Here is a 19,390-nt window from a genome sequence, read left to right on the forward strand (position 1 = left end):
TGATCTCTTCTTTTCCAATTATTACTACTTTAATTTCCTCTTCTTGTCTTATTGTTCCCGCAAGAGTTTCAAGCACTATGTTAAAAAGGAGTAGAGATAGTGGACAGCCTTGCCTGGTTTCTGATTTTAATGGGAATGCTTCCAGTTTTTCTCCATTTAGAATGGTGTTGGCTGCAGGTTTGTTGTATATGGCTTTAATTATGTTGAGGTATGTTCCCTCCACTCCAGTTCCCTCTAGGACTTTGAATATAAATGCATGTTGAATTTTGTCAAAGGCCTTCTCTGCATCTATTGAGATGACCATGTGGTTCTTGTCTTTGAGCCCATTTATATGATTCATGATATTTATTGACTTAAATATATTGAATCATCCCTGCATCTCTGAAAGAAAGCCTACTTGATTGTGGTGGATGATCTTTTTGATGTGTGTCTGTAAGGGGTTTACAAGTATTATGTTGAGAATTTTTGCATCTATGTTCATTAAAGATATGGGTCTATAGTTTTCTTTTTGGTTGTATTTTTACCTGGCTTTGGTATTAGAGTGATGCTGGCTTCATAGAAGGAATTTGGAAGTTCTCCCTCCATTTCTATCTTTCTGAATAAATCAAGTAGGATTGGATGCAGGTCTTCTTTAAATGCCTGGTAGAATTTTGCTGTAAATCCATCTGGTCCTGGGCATTTTTTAGTCAGGAGGTTTTGTATTACTGTTTCTATTTCCTTATGTGTTATGGGTCTGTTTAAGCTGTTGATCTCTTCTTGGTTTAGTTCTGGTGATTTCCATGCTTTTAGATACCCATCCATTTCTTTTACGTTTTCAAATTTCATAACATGTAGGTTTTTAAAGTATTCCTTTATAATGTTCTGGATTTTTTTGGTGTCTGTTGTGATGTTTCCCCTTCATCTCTGATTTTGTTGATTTGGATATGCTCTTTTTTTTCTTTTGGTTAACTGGGATAGCGGTCTGTCAGTCTTGTTTATCTTTTCAAAGAACCAGCTCTTGGATTCATTGATTCTTTGTATTCTTTTCTTTGATTCTATTTCATTAATTTCTGCTCTCATTTTTGTTAATTGTTTTTGTCTGCTGGGATTGGGTTTCATTTGTTGTTGCTTTTCATGTGTCTTGAGTTGTAATGTTATGTCATTTATTTGTGTTCTTTCTCATTTTTTAATGTAGGCACTTAGAGCTATAAACTTCCCTCTAAGGACTGCTTTCAATGGGTACCAGAGGTTTTGTTGTGTTGTATTGTTCTTTTTATTTAGTTCCAGGAATACTTTTATTTCTTTCTTAATTTCTCCTTTGACCCATTCATCATTCAGGAGTGTGTTGTTTAATCTCCATGTGTTCATGACTAGAGTTTCTTCTGGTGTTCATTTTAAACTTTATTGCATTGTGGTCTGATAGAATGGAGGGAATTATTTCAATCTTTTTGTATTTGTTTAGGTTTGTTTTGTGCCCCAGTATATGGTTGATTTTGGAGACAGTTCCATGGGGTGCTGAATAGAAAGTATATTCTTTGGTGCTTGGGTGGAATATTCGGTAGATATCTGTTAGGCCCATTTGATGTATGGTATTGTTTAATTTCAATGTCTCTCTGTTAATTCTCTGTCCTGTTGACCTATATAATGGAGGCAATAGTGTATTAAAGTCCCCTACTATTAAGGAGTTGGAATTAATCTGGATCTTAAAGTCCTGTAATACTGATTTTATGAAGTTAGGTGCAGCAGAGTTTGGTGAATATATGTTCATGATTGTAATATCTTCTTGGTCATGTGTTCCTTTGATCAGAATGAAGTAGCCCTCTTTATCTCTCTGATTAGTTTTAAAGTCTCTTTTGTCAGATATTAGAATTGCAACACCTGCTTTTTTCTTAGTACCATTCACTTCGTACAATTTTTTTTCTATTCTTTCACTAAGATAGTACCTGGCCTTGAAAGTGAGATGAGTTTCTTGCAGACAACAAAAATATAGGTTTTGTTTCTTAATCTAGTCACAAAGTCTGTGTCTTTTGACTGGGGAGGTCAGTCCGTTAATGGTTAAAGTTATTGATGAAAGATGAGTATTGAATCCTATCATTTTTATTTCTGTTTACATTCTTGATATAGCTGTACTCTCCCCAGTTATACCTTCGTTAAGTTTCTTTCCGTAACCCCTTGGGTATAGTCGTTCCTTTCTTCAGCTCTTTGTATTGCTTCAAGAAGTCTCTGAAGGGCTGGTTTTGTGGACATGAGTTCTTTCACCCTATTTATGTGGTGGAAGATTTTCTCAACTATAATAGTCATTTTAGCTGGGTAAAATAATCTGGGAATACTTTTTGGTCCAGGCTTTTCTGGCTTTCATAGTTTGCACTGAAAAGTCAGCTGTAATCCTAATGTGTTTTCCTTTATATGTGACTTGTTGTTTCTCTTTTGCACCTTTCAGTATTGTCTCTTTGTTTTGTACGTTTAGTGTTTTTACTATGATATGCTGTGGAGAATTTCTTTTCTGGTCCTGTTTGGTGTTCTATGTGCTTCTTGTAGTTGTATGGGCATGTCCTTCTTTAATTTGGGGAAGTTTTATTCCACGATTCTGTTGAAGATCTGGTCCATGCCATCATCTTGAGATTCTTCTCCTTCCTCTATGCCTATGATTCATAAGTTTGGTCTTTTTATGGTGTCACACAATTCCTGCATATTCCATTCTTGCTTTGGTGGTCTAATTAGTCCACTTGATATTCATTTTTCTATTTCATTCATCCTGTTGGTGAGGCTTTATCCTCTCATTTCTAATTGTTTTATTGAGTGTTTCACTTCCTTCTTCATTTGAGCCTGAGTATTCTTCAATATTTCTAACTTTTCTGAATTTATTCAGAAGTTTATTCCTATCTTCTTTCAGTTCTTTGATTTCTTTGTTTGTGTTTTCTGTAATTTCACTGAATTCTTTTAACATGTGTATAATTGTTCTTTCAAATTCCATGACCTGTTTTATCTCTAGGGGGTTCTAAATGTACTCCTCTACAGGATCGTTGGTACTTGGTGGGTGTATATCATTTTGTTTTTTCATATTATTTTTTCACTGTGACTTCGACATGTGGTTTCCTTTTGTAGTTTCTGATTCTTGTGTGAGACTCAAGCCTTCCTTTGTTGAGTTTAGGTCTGCTTCTTTTTGTAAACTTTATGTGCCTTTGTGGTTTACTTGTTGGACATGAAAAGCTGGTTGGTCTAGGCTTCAGGTTCTCTATTTTGATTTTATATTGGAGTGGCCAAATTGCTTTCATCTTGCTGGTCAGGAGTTCCCACAGAGGTCCAATTTGGATGAGGATCAGATGCTCCCAGGATTTCTCCTAAGGTCTGGATCCCTCCAGGAAAGATGCTGGCCTCAGGAATTTGAGGGCTGGGCTGGCTTGGGAGCAGGGCCCAGGAAAGATGCTGGCCCAGGAAGCTGGTGGCTGTGCTGCCCAGGAATGCAAATGGAGATGAGGGTGAGAAGAGGCCCAAGGGCTTCTGGGGACCAGGACAGCTTCTGGCTCCTGGAAGCTGTGAGGCTAGGCTGCTCAGAGTTGCAGTGGGAGATGGGGATGGGAAGAGGCCCCAAAGTCTCCTGGGGACTGGAGGAAGAAATTTGGCTAGTCTGGAGTGCAAAGGATCAGGAAGCAGTGGGGAGTTTGGGCCAACAGGTCAGTCTAGAGTTCTGGGGTGCCAAGATGAGAAATGTGTCAGTCCCCCCTGCTAGGAGGAGAGATGGGGTAGGGGAGCTGGGAGGGTGAATGAGGCTGGGAGAGTCAAGGCACAGTGGGCACTGCCAAAGTCACCCAGGAAACCTGCTGGCCCCAGGAAGCTATGGGGCTGGGCTGCTGAATATGTTTTCGTGATGTAGGGCAATGATTTTCTGAATTTCGTTGGTATTTCTTATAAAAATCTCCCTTTTTGTCTGATTTTGGGTTTTTTTTTTTTGGTTCTTTACTCTCTTCCTTTGGTTAGTTTGGCTAAGATTTTATCTGTCCTCTGTCTTTATAAACACACAGCTCTTTAGGGGCTGGAGAGATGACTGAGCAGTTAAGAGCATTGGCTGCTCTTGCAGAGGACCTGGTTCAGTTCCCAGCATCCTCATGGTGGCTGACAACCATCCATAACTTCAGCTCCAGGGGATCTGACACCTTCTTCTGACCTCTGCAAATATTGTACTACACAAGTACATGTATATACATACAGATCATACTCTCGTGCACTTAAAAGTAGAAACAATAGATAAAATATTTAAAAGCTCTGTTTTGATTCTTTGTGGGTTTTTCATTTATATTTTATTAATTTATGCCCTCATTATTTTTTGCCTAATGATTTGGAATTTGGTGTTGTCTTATTTTTTTCAAGGTACTAAGGTGAGTCATTATTCATTTGAGAACTAATTTTTAAAGTATAGGCCCTTATAGTCATAAACTTCCCTCTTAGAACTGGTTTCATTGTATTCTACGAGTTTGGATGTGTTCTATTTCATTTACATCCAATTCTTGGAAATTTGAACTTTGCTTCTTGATGTTGTAATGACCCATTCATATTTTGTAGCTTGTCTTTCAGTCTCTGAAGAATTTGTGCATGTTGAATCCTATGATATGATCTATTTTAGAAAAATTTCCTTGGGCTTCTGAAAATAATGTGTATTCTGTGATATTTGGACATAAGGTTCTGTAGCTGTCTCCTAGGTTCATTTGATCCATGGCATCATTTCATTAAGACATTTTTCTGTTTATTTTTTTCTCAGGATGACCTAGCTATTGGGGAGTATGAGGTACTGAAGCCACCCACTATTGCTGTGGTGAAGTTAATCTTTGTCTTTATATCCAGTAGTGTTTGTTTTATGAAATTTGATACACCAGTGTTTGATGTACAAATGTATAGATTAGAATATCCTTCTGATGAATTGGATTGTTCCTTTAATCAGTATGAAGTTATCTTTTCTTGGTCTTCTGACTAATCCTGGTTTAAGTCTTTTGTCGGCTATCACAGCACCAGCCTCTGCTGCTCCATTTTCTTGGAATAGCTTTCTCCATCTTTTCACCTCACTGCATTTATCTTTGATGGTAAGGTATATTTCTTGGAGATAACAGATATGTCCTGTTTTTTTTTTAAATCTACTAATCTGTATTTTCTGATTAGAGAATTTAGTCCATTAATATTCAAAGTTCTTACTGAAAAGTATGTTCCTATCAGTTTGTTGATTTTTTTTTAGTATCCAAGAATCTTTATTTGTTGTCACTGTTGTAAGTGATTTCATTTACTGATGTGTATAAATTACAATTGGTTTTTGCACATCAAGGATTTATTGAGACATCTTTCTAAACTTGCTGTTAGCAATTGCTTTTAGTAAGAATTTATTAATTGCTTTTACATTTTTAACAGCATGCATAATTACTTATTGGTGAGTATTTATTGAACAAAATAGTGGATTTTAATATTTTTATACATTCACATAATAAGCAGTGGTGATATTCATCCCTCCAGAAGAGCTTTTTTATTCCAGTCTTTGTGGTATTTCCTAATTGGTCTAACCCATTCATGGTACCCTCATTTTGCTTCTCAGTGACTAGAAAGTCTATGCATATTATCCAATGTTAGGGAGTTGAATGTGAGGATCTGTCTGCAGTGTAGAATAAGGATAGTTTCTTTCTCTAAAAGTGAGATCCAATAAGCATGCTCTCTTTCTAGATTCATGTCAGTGTCTAGATGTAATTGTGGGATCTGTTACAATCATCTTGTCAAAAGTTTCCGGTGAAACCAGACTGTGGATGCTGGAAGGATGCAGAGGTCATTGCAGTCACCATAGATGGTCTGGCTAGCCATTTTTTGAACACTAATAACCCTAGTCTATTATTGTGAGGCAATGGAATTTCATTGAGTTTAAACAAAGATTTATATTAGCAAATAAAACATGTATGTACCACCACAGTATTGGGCAGGTTCTAAGAGTGCAGGAGACACGTTCCTCATTATATCCCATTTATCCCTTGAAATTTTCACAAATTATTTCTTAAATTGTTCTGTGTGATTCTTCCTTACATTCTGTGTAGCAAAACAACTGATTTGACCCACTGCTTAACTTCTTACACCTATAATAAATTTACCACCACAGATAATTATGTTCCAGTTTCATACACAAAGTTCAAATTAGCATACTTATAGATTAATATACTGTGATTATAATTATCTAATAGGAGACATAGATAATGGTTAGCATAGATATTTCAGGGTATAAACAAAATTAGAAATCATTTCATCCTGCCTTTCAAAACACAGCTTTTGTATTTTCTGTTTAGGTTTTTCTTATTTTTGTAACTTCCTATTCAGTTACATGATTCACATTTTATGTAGGGTACAGGTGAAGGTACACTGGGACTATAGAAGAGTAAAAGGAAAATGATGGGTAAACCTTTTGGTGCCAGGGAATAGGAAAGTTGCCCAGGACCACAAAGTTGGCCATCAAGGGAGGTGGGAATTCTTAAGAGTAATTCCTCCCAGGAATAGAATCTGCAAATGACAGAAACCTCTCCTGTCCCCAATATAAACCCAACACAGAGGCAAAGCCACTGCCATGCACAACCTGGGACCTTGGGAGAGGGAATTGTGGAGAGTGTAGCCACTTTGAGAAGGCCAAAATTGCTGCCCCACATTGGGAAGTCTTTCATTTTCCAATCTTCTCCACCACCAGAGGAATACGGAGCTGTGGCTTGTGGTTGAGGACCACAGCTCCATGTTCACAGAAGGGGTTCACATCTCCTGGCTCACAGGAGGTAGTCACAACTCTGGGCTCATGGGGGACAACCACAGTTCCAACTCACAGGAGGGGACCACAGCTCCAGGCTCATGGGAGACAACCACTGCTCCAGGTTCACAGGAGGGAACCATAGCTTCCTGTTCACTGAAGGCAACCACAGTTCCAGGCTCAAGGGAGGGATCGTAATTTCAATTATGCTGGCTCTTGCTATTTTCTGTCTCCATCATACTCTCTGCATAATCATATAAGAAAGAACATTTTAGCTTCTGTGAAGCAAACATTGGTAAGTTACTTGCTGACTTGAATTTCTTGCTAGGGTGACAGCAGCATTGGAGAAAACCACTTTTCACTTTTGCTCAAGGAGACAGATTGATCAGTGTTTGGCTTTTTTGGTGTCAGCTGTTGACACATCTTCCTTCTTGGTCAGGGGGATCAAGTGATGAAACTTCTTCTTAGTGAAGTCACATTTTAAATTCTCTGATTGAAACATGAAGGTCATTCCAACTTAAAACTCCCCACCTTCACCATTCCCCATGCCAGAGCCTTTGACTGCATGGCTGGGTCGAAGGGACAGGAACGGCGCCTCACCATCCTTGCCTTATCGCACTAAGAGCCTCCGCCACCACAGTTGCTGTGCATTTTTGAATATGAGTCTTTTGCTTTGTGCATTTCTCCTAGGCCGTGCATTATCTCGTGAGGGTTATTTTGAACTCATAGAGTAGCTGTTTTAATATTTTTAATATTAAAAAGTATAATATTGTCCAATTTATCAGTATTTTTATTTCATGAATTATGCTAATGTTCTATCTAAAAGCAAATAGTCAAGGTGGAATACATTTCCTCCTATGTATTCTTCTTTAAGTGTTGTTTTTTAAATTTTTGTTTTTAAAAATTCGTGGTGCTGAGGATCAAGTCCAGGGCTTTGTGTATGCTGAGCATACTATCAGTGATCTGTACAGTCTGCCCTTCTGCTCTAAAGTTTTATGTTTTTTTTTCCAACCTCCATTTTTTTTAAACAATTTTTTAGAAGAAGCATTTCATTACAGATTTAACATACTCAATAACAATTTCAAAAGTGGCTATAAAATTTTTAGGTTCACAGTTGAATTAATGCAGTTATGGAAGTGTGTATATAGATGAATAAGATTGGGATGTTCTGTGTGATATAAACACAAAAAATCAACTAACTGAAAAAATGAGTTATATTTGACAAGGAAGCATAAAAATTTACGTCATGTTAATTAGTAGAGGTGATAAACATTACCACTGAAATCTACCCGATGACTTTATATCCATACACAGATGCCAAGGATCTGAGTACAACCAACCATAACTAGTAGTAATCAGATACATACAGATTAGAGATGCACGTGCCAACATCTAAGTGTTATTAGCAAAAACAATGAGTCTTTCTGTAAGAAACAGTATATTTTAAAATGAAATGGAGATCTTTCTTAAAGGTTAAAGTTTCATGTCCACAGTCAATTTATATATAATTAACTTTAATTAACTTTTCTGAACTGTGTAGGGATTATGTCTGAATTTATATATATATGTATATGTGTGTGTGTATGTATAATTGTTCCAGAACCAGATATCGAAAAAAACTTTCCCTTGAATAGCCTTTGTTTTTTTGCCAAAGATTGGTTGACTGTTTATGCAAGTCTTTTTCAGGGCTCTATTCTGTTCCATTAATCTGTGTTGAGTACTCTTCTGCCAATCAATACTGTGCTGTCTCTTCCTTGTTCACTGTATCTTTACTGTAAGTCCTGAATTTGATCACTCATTCATTACTGTATTGATGATGACTTCTCCTTCAGCTTAAAGTCTGTTTTGAAGCCAAGAATGTTTTATAAAGAAACCTGTAAAAAAACAAATCTGAAATGAAGGATCAGGAGGGATTCTTATACTATCTATATTTTTAAAAATACTTTGCAATAAAAATATATTAATGCATTGTTTGTCAAGTTTAGGAAAATGTGCTGTTGAAGTAGAGAGCCTATCCATTCTGGTTCCTTTTTCCCTTCCTTTCTTCCTTCTAGTCTTTCTTTTTAAAACTTTTCATTGTAAATAATTAAGACATACAAAATGATGCCATAGGATGTGCATAGATAGTAAAATGATTTCTGTACTAAGTAAATTAACACATGTCATCTCACATATTTGCCCTTCTTTTTGTGGTAAGAGCAACTAAAATCCCATTTTCTGTGATTCCCTAACACTGAAACCCTCCTACTGTGGATGCAGCTTCTTCATTCTGTGCACCTGTGATTTGCTTCGCCTGGACGGATCTGCCCCACCCCTCTCCTCCCCTGCTTGGCATATATTCTACTTCCTACTCCTGTGGATTCTTTTCTTCTTTTTTGAAAATTCTTCCCCACTATCTTTCAAATGTTCCCTGTCATCATCCTCTTTCTCTTCTGAAACTCCAATTAGGCATTTTTAGATTCCCTCATTTCCCCTTCCAGTACTCTCTTAGTTTGTCTCTTCACTGCTGTGACAAAACACTCTGACCACTACCAACTTGGGGAGGAAAGGCTTTATTTATCTTACTTCTACCAAGTCACAGTTCATCAATGAGCCCAAGGTAGGAACTAAGGGCAGGAACCTGGAGGCAGGAGCTGAGCACAGGCCATGGAGGAATACTGCTTACTGGCTTGCTCCCCTGGCCCCTGCTCAGCCTGCTTTCTTATGCAACACAGGCCCATCTGCCCAGGGGTGGCACCACCCACAGTGGACTGTGCCCTTCCACATCACTCAACAATCAAGATGCCCCATGGACATGGCCAGTCCAATGAAGGCAGTTCCCCAATTGTGGCTCCTTCAACCTAGGTGTGTCAAGTTGACACTAAAGTTATCCAGCACAAGTACTGTAGACATCTCATTATTAGTTCTTATCTTCTGATGTTACTGTGCTACAGTGTGGGTGTTATTAAGTTCTATAGTGTATTTCACTGTTGCTCCTACTATGTTTAAACTGCCTTAAATCATCATTCTGTTTGTCTAAGAGTGTTATTTTGGTAATTGTGTCCAGCTGTTGGCACATAATTGTTTTATGATCTTTTTCTGGTAATCCCCAGATCTGAATTGCTTGAGAGCTGTTTCTTCTGATTTGCTTGTGGTGATTTTTTTTTTGATGATTTTTCTGTGTTCTTATTTTTAGTTTATTTTAAATACAGAAAAGTTGGAGACATTTCACTGAGGAAACTTTTCTTCAAAGGGAATTAGTATTTGTTTCAGTTGAGAGTACAAAGCCCTTCATCTGGAGCCACTTTCCCCATTCCAGGTTCTCTGATTTGATCCGGGTTGGCCATGTTCTGCTCTGTTTCTTCCGCTACAGGTACAGTGCTGATGCTGCTCTTTGCCCCCCTCCATGCCCTAAGGCACTGAGGCACCTTCCCTGCTTTCAGCCCATCCAGATCCACTTGACTTGGCTTTTGTCTTCCTTCCCCACTCCCCACTGCATGTTTCTCTTCTTTTGTAGAAACAAAGAAATGGAAAAATTATATCCTGTGCGAGATTTTGTTATTTCACTTCTTGAAGACCTCTGGGAATATCTAATTTGCAACACTGGTTGGCGCTAGGATCCCAAGTCACCATATTCCTTACCCCCTCTTGCCTTCTATATGCATTGAATTATCTAGTTCTGGAAGTTCTACTTCTGAAACTGTGTTCCAGTGCCTTCTCCTGACTCTGTTGACCTTTGTGTCTTGGGAGTACATGTAACCAGTCCATTTTATAACAGCCAGGATTCTTTGGTGTTTGCACCATTTTTCTGAATTTCCCCATTCCTCTTTCATTCAGTATCTCATCTCTTTCATGCTGCTCATTTGTTTCTGCCTGAATTCCCATGTCCATCCTGACCCCAAGTGGCACTTGTTTATCTCCTAAAGTCTGTCTGAGTAATTCAATTTTATCCAGTTTTTAGGCTCTTTCCTATCTGTAACTGTTCCCTCACCTGAACTCTCATGTATATGTCATCTCTTATGTGTGTGAGTCTTATGTATTGTTAATTTTTTTGAAGTCCTGTATCATGACTTTCACATATTATGGCCTAATAAATAGATAATAAAAGTAGTAAATTACACATAATTTTAAGGAGTGGCACATTGAAAACTTTCACTTCTTGTTATTGTTCATAAATTTTGATAAATGTTTATACTAATTAGAAATTTAACTTCATATTATCAAGAAGTTACTCATGGGCATTCATTTCAGTAATGCCTGAAAAATAAATTTTCAACTCAGAAAAGAATTCAGATAATTTCGAATTGTGAGCATCTCCTTGGCTTACATGCATTTTGTTTTTATTAAGTATATTTAAAATTTTTGTTTGTGGCTAGTTTGATTGTACCAATCCTGGCAGTTCATAATCATTTATACAATGTTTGAACCTTGTCCTTTTGTCAAATTCAGAGTGTTTTTGAGATTCATTTGCTTCCTAAGGAAACTAGTAAGTCCTATCAGTTTGCTTCTGTATTGCTGTGATAAGCACCATGATCAAGGCAACTTTCACGTGGAAGAGTTCATTTGGCTTAGGTTCCAGAGGGATAAGAGCCCATGATGGTGGGGGAAGCATGGCAGAGGCAGCCAGAGGGGAAAGCTGAAAGCTCACCTCTCCTGGCACGTGCAGGAAGCAGAGCCAAACGAAGTGGGATGAGGCCATATAGCTGCAAGGCCCACCCCCAGTGACGTGTTTCCAGTTCCTTCCCAATTCCTCTTCCCAACTTCATGTCCTCTTTTTTTTTCCTTTCATAACCACTGAGTCCAGTTAATGCTGCCCATATGTATACAGGTGTAGAGCTATCTACTGGAGCATGGACAGTCTTCCAGGGGCTACATCCCTGAAGAACACTGACTCTGCCCCAGATGCCTTCCAGTTACCAAGAGCTCCTTGGCTTCATGAGCCCCTCCTCATTTCATGCTGGAATTTTGAGTGGCTTGATCTAGTTCAGACAGCTACAACTTCTGTGAGTTCATGAGTGCAACAGCCAAGTCATATCCAGAAGACGCTATTTCTCAGTTCTTACAGTCTTTCCTCTTCCTCATGTAGCTTTGTATTAGTGTGATAAAGCCAGGCATAGTAGTACATGTCTCTAGTCCCAGCAATTGGGAGACAGAGGTGGGCAGGTCTATCTGAGAGCGAAGCCAGCCTAGTATACATAGTGAGTATACCAGACCAGCTGGGGCTCCCGAGAAACCCTGTCTCAAAAAATAAATCTCCCAAATTTAGTGTTTTCTCTCTTGGGGGGAGGGGTGCTACATGTGTGCCATAGTGTACTCAGTGTGGAGGCCAGAGGACAACTTTGGAGTTAGTTCTCTCCTTTCATCTTTACCTGGGTTCTGGGGCTCAAACTCAGACCGTCAGACTTGTGCAGCAAGTAATTTACCCACTGAGCAATCCTACCAATAGCTTTGTATTCTCATTCTCAACATGTTAATATTACTTTTATGTTACTGTCACTTTCAGATTTTCTAATTTCTAGTCAGGGGAATATTGATTTTGCAATGCTTATTTCAAATGCATCAGACATAAAACTGTTTTCAGAAATGTTGCATTCATAGCTAAATCAATGGTAGTAATAAAACATTTTATTTTTCTATTTTATGTGATAAACTTTTTATTCTTTCATTTTTCATACATATGTAAAATGTACTTTGATCATATTCTCTTTAAATGCTTTCAAATTCATTTGGAACCACAAAAGACTTAGTGTAGCAAAAGCAGTCCTGAGCAAAAATAAAGCCAGAGGTATCACCATACTTGATGTCAAGGTATATTATAGGGAAGGGACATAATATCAAAAACAACATAGGATTGACACAGAAACAGACATTAGATTGATGGAACAGAATAGAAAATCCAGGTATAAACCCATGCTGCTACAGGGGGATAAGAGCTTTTCTTAAGCTTGAACTAATCTTCATCTGATACCATGGCAAACCAAGTTCCCTGGTCAACTTTTGCTTTGCAAAGAGCTAAAACTGTTACTTTTTTTTTAAAAAAAAAAGGAGCATCTTTTTGGTGTACCCATGAACTGTTATATTAATTAGGATACTCAGACTAGATAGAAACAGAAACCTAGAAATAGAAGCAAAGGGCTGAAGGGTGCTCTTACTTTGAAGGTGTTTTCTAAACTGAACGAATATGAAGTCCTGTTTTATTTTATAGTTTTGGTTGTTTTACTTTTTCCACAGGGAGCAAAAGTGAAAGTCCCTGACCTCTTTATGTCAGGGATCACATAGGCCATCAGTATGCATAAAACTAGCAGACTAGCCAGGTGTGGTGGCAGAAGCAGGCAGATCTTTGTGAGTTCAAGGCCAGCCTGGTCTACATAGTGAATTCCAGGACAGCTGGGGCTACAGGGAGACCCTGTCTCAAAAAGACCCCCCCACACACAAAAAAATTAGCAGACTAAAAGACCATATCCGTAGTGTATGGGTAGGTTGGAAATCAGGGAACCAGGAACAAAAACACTACAATTCAAGCCTGGTGTGGTGGCTCCTTCTATAATATTAATACTTAGAAGGTGAAGGTAAGAAGATCAGGAGTTCAAGGCCAGTCTTGGCTACATAGTGAGTTCAAGTCCAAGCCTAGGCTAAAAATGACCCTGTTCCAAAAGAAAATAATATGAAAAATTGTGTCTCAATCTTTAGCACTGAGTGGAGATCTACCCCTGAAAATTTCATAAATTCAAGCTAGTTCTCACAAGGATTTGCTGTCTCAATTTACAATATTAGAGCAGTCAGAAAAGACTGAGGCTGATAAACTTATTTTAAAATGATCTAGAAATGCTGGTGTTTCCTTGTGTCTATCAGAATGATATGACTCACTTTAAATTCCTGAAGATAAAGCTCTAAGAGATAGGTGCTTACATTTTCAAAGAGCACAAAGTTTGAGAAGAGAAAGAATCATGACCCAGAGCCTTCAGAATTATGAATAGCAGAGCAGGCCCTTAAGAGTCTTCAGAATTATGCTAGAAAGGAGCTTCAGAGATGTCAATACTAGACATAGCAGGTGTGGAGTGGAAGATGGTTGTGTTATATATCCACACTTAAAGAAAAATACATTTAAAATATGGAAAAAGAGAAATCTTTAAAGTTTCCAAGCATATTTGAAAAAGAATAAAACTAAAAGCAAAACATATGAAACTAAGAACTTGGACAGATCTGGTAGCATATTGGAAACACAAGAGAACAAATGTAGGAGAGACTGAAAGATGAAGAGCAGGACGGACACTAAGTGAGAAGAGGGAAGTCTGACATCTAAATGAAGTTCACAGCAACGCTATGAGGAGGAAAAGACACTGGGTTCTCTAAGGAACGGAAAGAGAAAAGAGCCAGATGACCTGAAAATACTGTATTACTTTTCAAAGACTCACAAAGATTTAGAGGGCTGACATGTCCTGATAAAACTAAAAAAACTAAAGCATGTTGACACTTTAGGAAATAATACAGAGCCTGACAAACATGGAAGACAAGGGAAGACCTCAAAAGCAGGCAGAGATGAAGCATTCTCTCCAAAGGAGCAGCAGCTTTGCAACTCCACCTGAAGATATTTTCAGACAAGTAAAATCTGAACGTGTTGGCACTGAACTGCTCTAAAGAACTTAATATGGTTGAGGCTAATGAAGTGGTGTTTATTGTGAGGCCACAGTTTCCAGAGGGGCAGAGAGCTGCCTCTTGCTGTTAACAGAAAAGGAAATGCCGTGGATGATTTTAGACAAGAAAAGAGAGGATAGTTGATAGAGGAACATAATGCATTTACAATAGAAGGCACACAAAAAAGAAAGTGTGAAAAGTAAAAAGTGATGCAAATAGCACTGGTAAGAAAAAAATCAATATTTAAATATATGCAAACTAATTAGACTAAATGCTCCATTTAAAAAACAAATATTCAACGTGGTGGCATAGGTCTGTAGTCCCAGCACTTGGGAGGCAGAGGCAGGATATCTGTGAGTTCAAGGCCAGCCTGGTCTACATAGTGAGTTCCAGGCCAGCTGGTGCTACAGGAGACCCTCTTTCAAAAAGACCGAAAAATAAATAATAAAATAAAAAAATAAAAATAAAAAACAAATATTAGCCAGACATGGTTGCACATACTGTTAACGCAGCACTCCAGAGGCAGAAGCAGGCAGAGCTCTTTGAGATCAAGGACAGTCTGGTTTACATAGTGAGTTCCAGGTCAACTGTGTCTACAGGGAGACTCTCTCTTTAAAAAACTAAAAAAATTAATAATAAAAGACAAACATCAACAAGATTTTTTAAAATTAAAAATTGACTATACTTATAACTTATCTAAAATTGAAGATGCAGAAAATTAAAGTAAAAGCCTATATAAATCATACCAAACAAATACTTTCTTCCTCCAAAGGACTGCTTTTCAAATCTGTTATTCCCAAGGAAAAGTGGCTTTCTGACAAAATCCATGCTGGAGATGGTGAGGGTAATTATTTGATAATAAAAAGTGAGGATCATTATTTGATACCAAAAAGCTAGAGAACAAGAAAGAGCACTTATAGAGAGACCTTGTAATACTTTAAAATATATAAAGGTTAATTTAGCAGACAAAGAAAAATAGACAAACCTAGCAGAATAGTGGGAGATTTTACTATGCATCTTTAGCTAATAGCTGACACTTAAAATATAGGTAAGTTATGGACTTCATCAAGATATTTGATCCTGCGGATATATATAATATATATTAGCATTTGTCCTAGTTTGTCTCTCCATTGCTATAACAAAACACTCTGACCAGTGCCTACTTTAGGAGGAAAGGGTTTTTTCAGCTTGCATCTCCCACGTCACAGTTCATCAGGGAGCCCAAGGTAGGAGCTCAAGCAAGAAACCTGGAGGCAGGAGCTGGAGCACAGGCCATGGAGGAACACTGCTTACTGGCTTGCTCCCCTGGCCCCTGCTCAACTTGCTTTCTTATGCAACACAGGCCCACTTGCCCAGGGATGGCACCACCCACAGTGGGCTGGGCCCTCCCACATCACTCATCAAGAAGATGCCCCTCAGACATGGCCACAGGCCAGTCCAATAGAGGAAATTCCCCAATTGAGGCTCCCTCAACCCAGATGTGTCAAGTTGACACTACAACTATCCAGCACAATTGACCGCTTGTCAACTTGACACACAAACACATCACTATTAAACCATAACCTTTTCAATTCTCATCCCCAAGATATGTTGTTAATATCACAACATACGACAGTACAACATTTAAAACCCCACAGTCCTTAAAAAAAAAAAATTCAAACACTTAAAAGTCCTCAGTCTCTTAAAAGTCTCTTAACTGTGTGCTTTGGTAAAATCCAAAACAAGTACTGTCCTGTTTCAAAAGGAAGAATCGGGCACACCTAAGCAAAACCAAAGTCCAGCAAAGTAGCTCAAGGCTGGACATCTGGGATTCACTCATGATCTGGGCTCCAAAGGGTTCTAGCAGTTCCATTTCTTGGACTCTGCCGTCCATAGCACACACAGCTTGTCTCACAGACCCAAACCAGCTTCATTCCACACCTACTGCTGTCCTTGGTGGTCGTCCCATGGTCCTGGGATCCCCCAAAAGCTGGGGTCTCCACTGAAATTGAGACTGCACCTTCACTAATGGCCTCTTCTTGCCTCTTGGGGTGCCAAGCCTCAAGATTCTCTCCATGACCCCTTCAATCCTGGGGTCTTCGCTACAACTGAAGCTGCACTTTTACCTATGGCCTTTCCTGGTCTCTCAGTGTGCCAAGCCTCAGTTGCTCTCTGTGACCCCTTCACGCTTTCAACACCAGAACCATGCAGGAGACTCTTGCACATTACCAAGTCCTGCTCCCATATTGAGATAGAGGTGCAGGTCCCCTCTGTGTGCGGACTCTGAGGAAATACCTCCCAGAAGACTTCACCACAGTGATGCTGGTCTCTTGTTTACTTACAGCTGATTTTTTAGCCCTAGCTAACCAGCATCAATTGTCCCAGTAAAGCAAAGTTTTCAGGTTCTGGTCTCTTCTTAATTCTTCAGCCCCAGCTGACCACAACCCACAGATTCTCAATTCAAAATATCACACAAACAGCCCTGATAGTCTGCTTCCCTTTGAAGCGTCATAAGCCAGGCCTCCATTGTTCACAACTCTTTCAGCCTAACTGTTCCAAGCTCCACAAGAATAAATTCTAAGTACTCAATGGCTTTTCCAGGCCAAAGTTCCAAACGCTTCCACAAGCCTGAAACCACCAAGGTCAGTCTGTCACAGCAGTACCCCACTGGCTGGTACCAATTTCTGTCCTAGTTTGTCTCCCCATTGCTGTAACAAAACACTCTGACCAATGCCAACTTGGGGAGGAAAGAATTTATTCAGCTTACATCTCCCAGGTCACAGTTCATCAGGGAGCCTAAGGTAGGAACTCAGGCAAGAACCTGGAGGCAGGAGCTGGAGCACAGGCCATGGAGGAATGCTGCTTACTAGCTTGCTCCTCTGGCCCCTACTCAGCCTGCTTTCTTATGCAACATAGGCCCACCTTCCCAGGGGTGGTACCACCCATAGTGGGCTGGGCCCTACCACATCACTAGTAATCAAGCAGATGCCTCACAGACATGCCCACAGGCCAGTTCAATGGAGGCAATTCCCCAATTGAGGCTCCTTCAACCCAGGTGTGTCAAGTTGACACTAAAGCTATCCAGCAAAGCATTCAACAACTCTAGAAATTTAGACCATGTCTTAACAACCTTACATGAAAGTTTTTAAAAGTTACGTACTTGCCATCCAACAGCCTCAGCAACTTTCAAAGAATTAATAGAAGATACATTAGCTGACCCTAAGCCCAATATGATCAGTGCCCTTATAAAAAGAGAGAAACACAGAGGCAAAGGTGGAAACAGACTGTAATACTGTGTCTAGAAACCAAGCAACACCTAAGGATTGCCAGCAAGTGTCAGCATCTAAGATACCTGGAATGAGGTCTTCAGAGCCTGTAGAAGCAACTAGTTCAAGTCAGCACCTTGGTTTTAGGTTTCTAGCTCTAGAACTGAATTTCTATTCTTTTAAACCTTCCAGTTTGTGGTACTTCATTATAACAGCCTTGGGACACTGATATAGTCCGTGCATTTTGAAATTAAGAGACATATTTCTGAATGGTTCATAAGTCAAAGAAAAAGAATAAAGGAAATTAAGCATGTATTAGACTATGTGACAATGAAAACACCACATGTCTAAACTGAACAGATGGAACTGAAGTATGGCATAATTTTAAGTTTATAAATCAGAAAAGATAAAAATGAGTTAGATATTCAAAATAGGAAATTTAAAAAAAATAGAAAATAAGCCTAGAAACAAGTAAAATTGGGCAGTATGCTGTTTAAAGACATAATATACAGGGAAATGTTCTCCAGAGGGCATTTGCCTCTGAGGTGACAGGGCATTGAAGAGCCAGAAGAAAAAAAAGCATTAGAGTGGGAAGTATGGGAAAAGAGTGGACCTCAAGACACTTGACGTATTGTTCTTGTGCAGTTGTTCTTTTGTAGCTTTCTATTCATATCCTCTGTTTTACCATTTTCCCCTACAAGGTTATTGCTGACATGGAGGCCCAGGTTCACAAACTGAGGGAAGAGCTGATTAACGTGAACTCACAGAGGAAACAGCAGCTGGTAGAGCTTGGTCTTCTTCGAGAAGAGGAAAAGCAGAAGGCTGCAAGGGACCACGAAACTGCTGTCAACAAGCTGAAGGCTGAATCAGAAAGAATGAAAGTGGAGCTGAAAAAGACACATGCTGCTGAGACAGAGATGACTCTGGAAAAGGTGAGCTGCTCAGTGGAACTCTGGCCATGCAGACTATGTTCAAGCTGAGCTGCCCTTTAAACATGTAAATGGGGGTGGTAGTGATAATACCATTAAAGTGTGCAAAGTAGGTAGTATTGCTCTGATGCTAAACATGCATGGCTTCAGAATTAGGGCAGCATCCTTATGAACATAGGCTCAGATCCAGATGACAGCAGATAACAAGAACTGATGGAGAGGGGCTGATCTTACACTTATCTTTTCTGGAAAATTTTCCATATCCCCAAAAGGCATTTTCCCAGGTACTAGGAACATACAAAGAAAAAGAGAGTGGATATTATCCTGAAAAATAGTATGAAATAAGAAGCCCCAATAAAAAAAAAAAAGGACATATATGTGTGTGACGATACCTATAATGTAGGGAGAATGTGAAATTAGACAGAAATAATTTCTGCTGAGATTAGGGAAAATTAACTCGAAGCGATGCCATCTAAATTAGACGTAAGTAATATGTGGGATTTTTAGCTGGTAGATATGGAGTCCAGCATTCCAAGCCAGAGGACGAACAAATGCAAGAGCAAACAAAACCATTTACATGGCATATAGGGTAATGTAGAGAACAGACTGGTGATGAGGCTGGAGCTTAAGGAACACCTGACTCCACTGCACAGAGCAAATGGTGAGAAGATCCTGAGATCTCTGAGCAATGAAGTCAAGATTCAGATGATTATTAGGAGAATCATGCTGTCAATGTTCTTACGATGCCACAGTGGTAGAAGGGTTGATAGGGACTGGACTAGCCCAGGACACAGGCCCTTGAGGTACATGTGAGGTAGTCGGATTCCTCAGTGGCAAAGGGGCAGGAGGGACATGCTTTGCTTAAGAAT

General features: G+C 39.1%; 1 protein-coding gene across 14 annotated transcripts in view; it reads left to right on the forward strand.

Moving 5' to 3' along the window:
- The window catches only part of Cep112 (centrosomal protein 112), a 576,146-nt gene that overhangs the window by 360,183 nt on the left and 196,573 nt on the right, over positions 1–19,390 (forward strand). For all 14 annotated transcript variants that reach the window (XR_003851118.1, XM_029568391.1, XM_029568396.1 and 11 more), the window contains one exon: positions 18,294–18,524. Coding sequence is in view for 13 of the 14 variants with exons in the window: in XM_029568391.1 (XP_029424251.1) it covers positions 18,294–18,524 (231 nt within the window). In the remaining variant the exon portion in view is untranslated. The remainder of the gene's footprint in view (positions 1–18,293; positions 18,525–19,390) is intronic.

Source organism: Nannospalax galili, unplaced genomic scaffold (assembly GCF_000622305.1).
Source record: "Nannospalax galili isolate Female #2095 unplaced genomic scaffold, S.galili_v1.0 scaffold781, whole genome shotgun sequence".
Lineage (NCBI taxonomy): Eukaryota > Metazoa > Chordata > Mammalia > Rodentia > Spalacidae > Nannospalax > Nannospalax galili.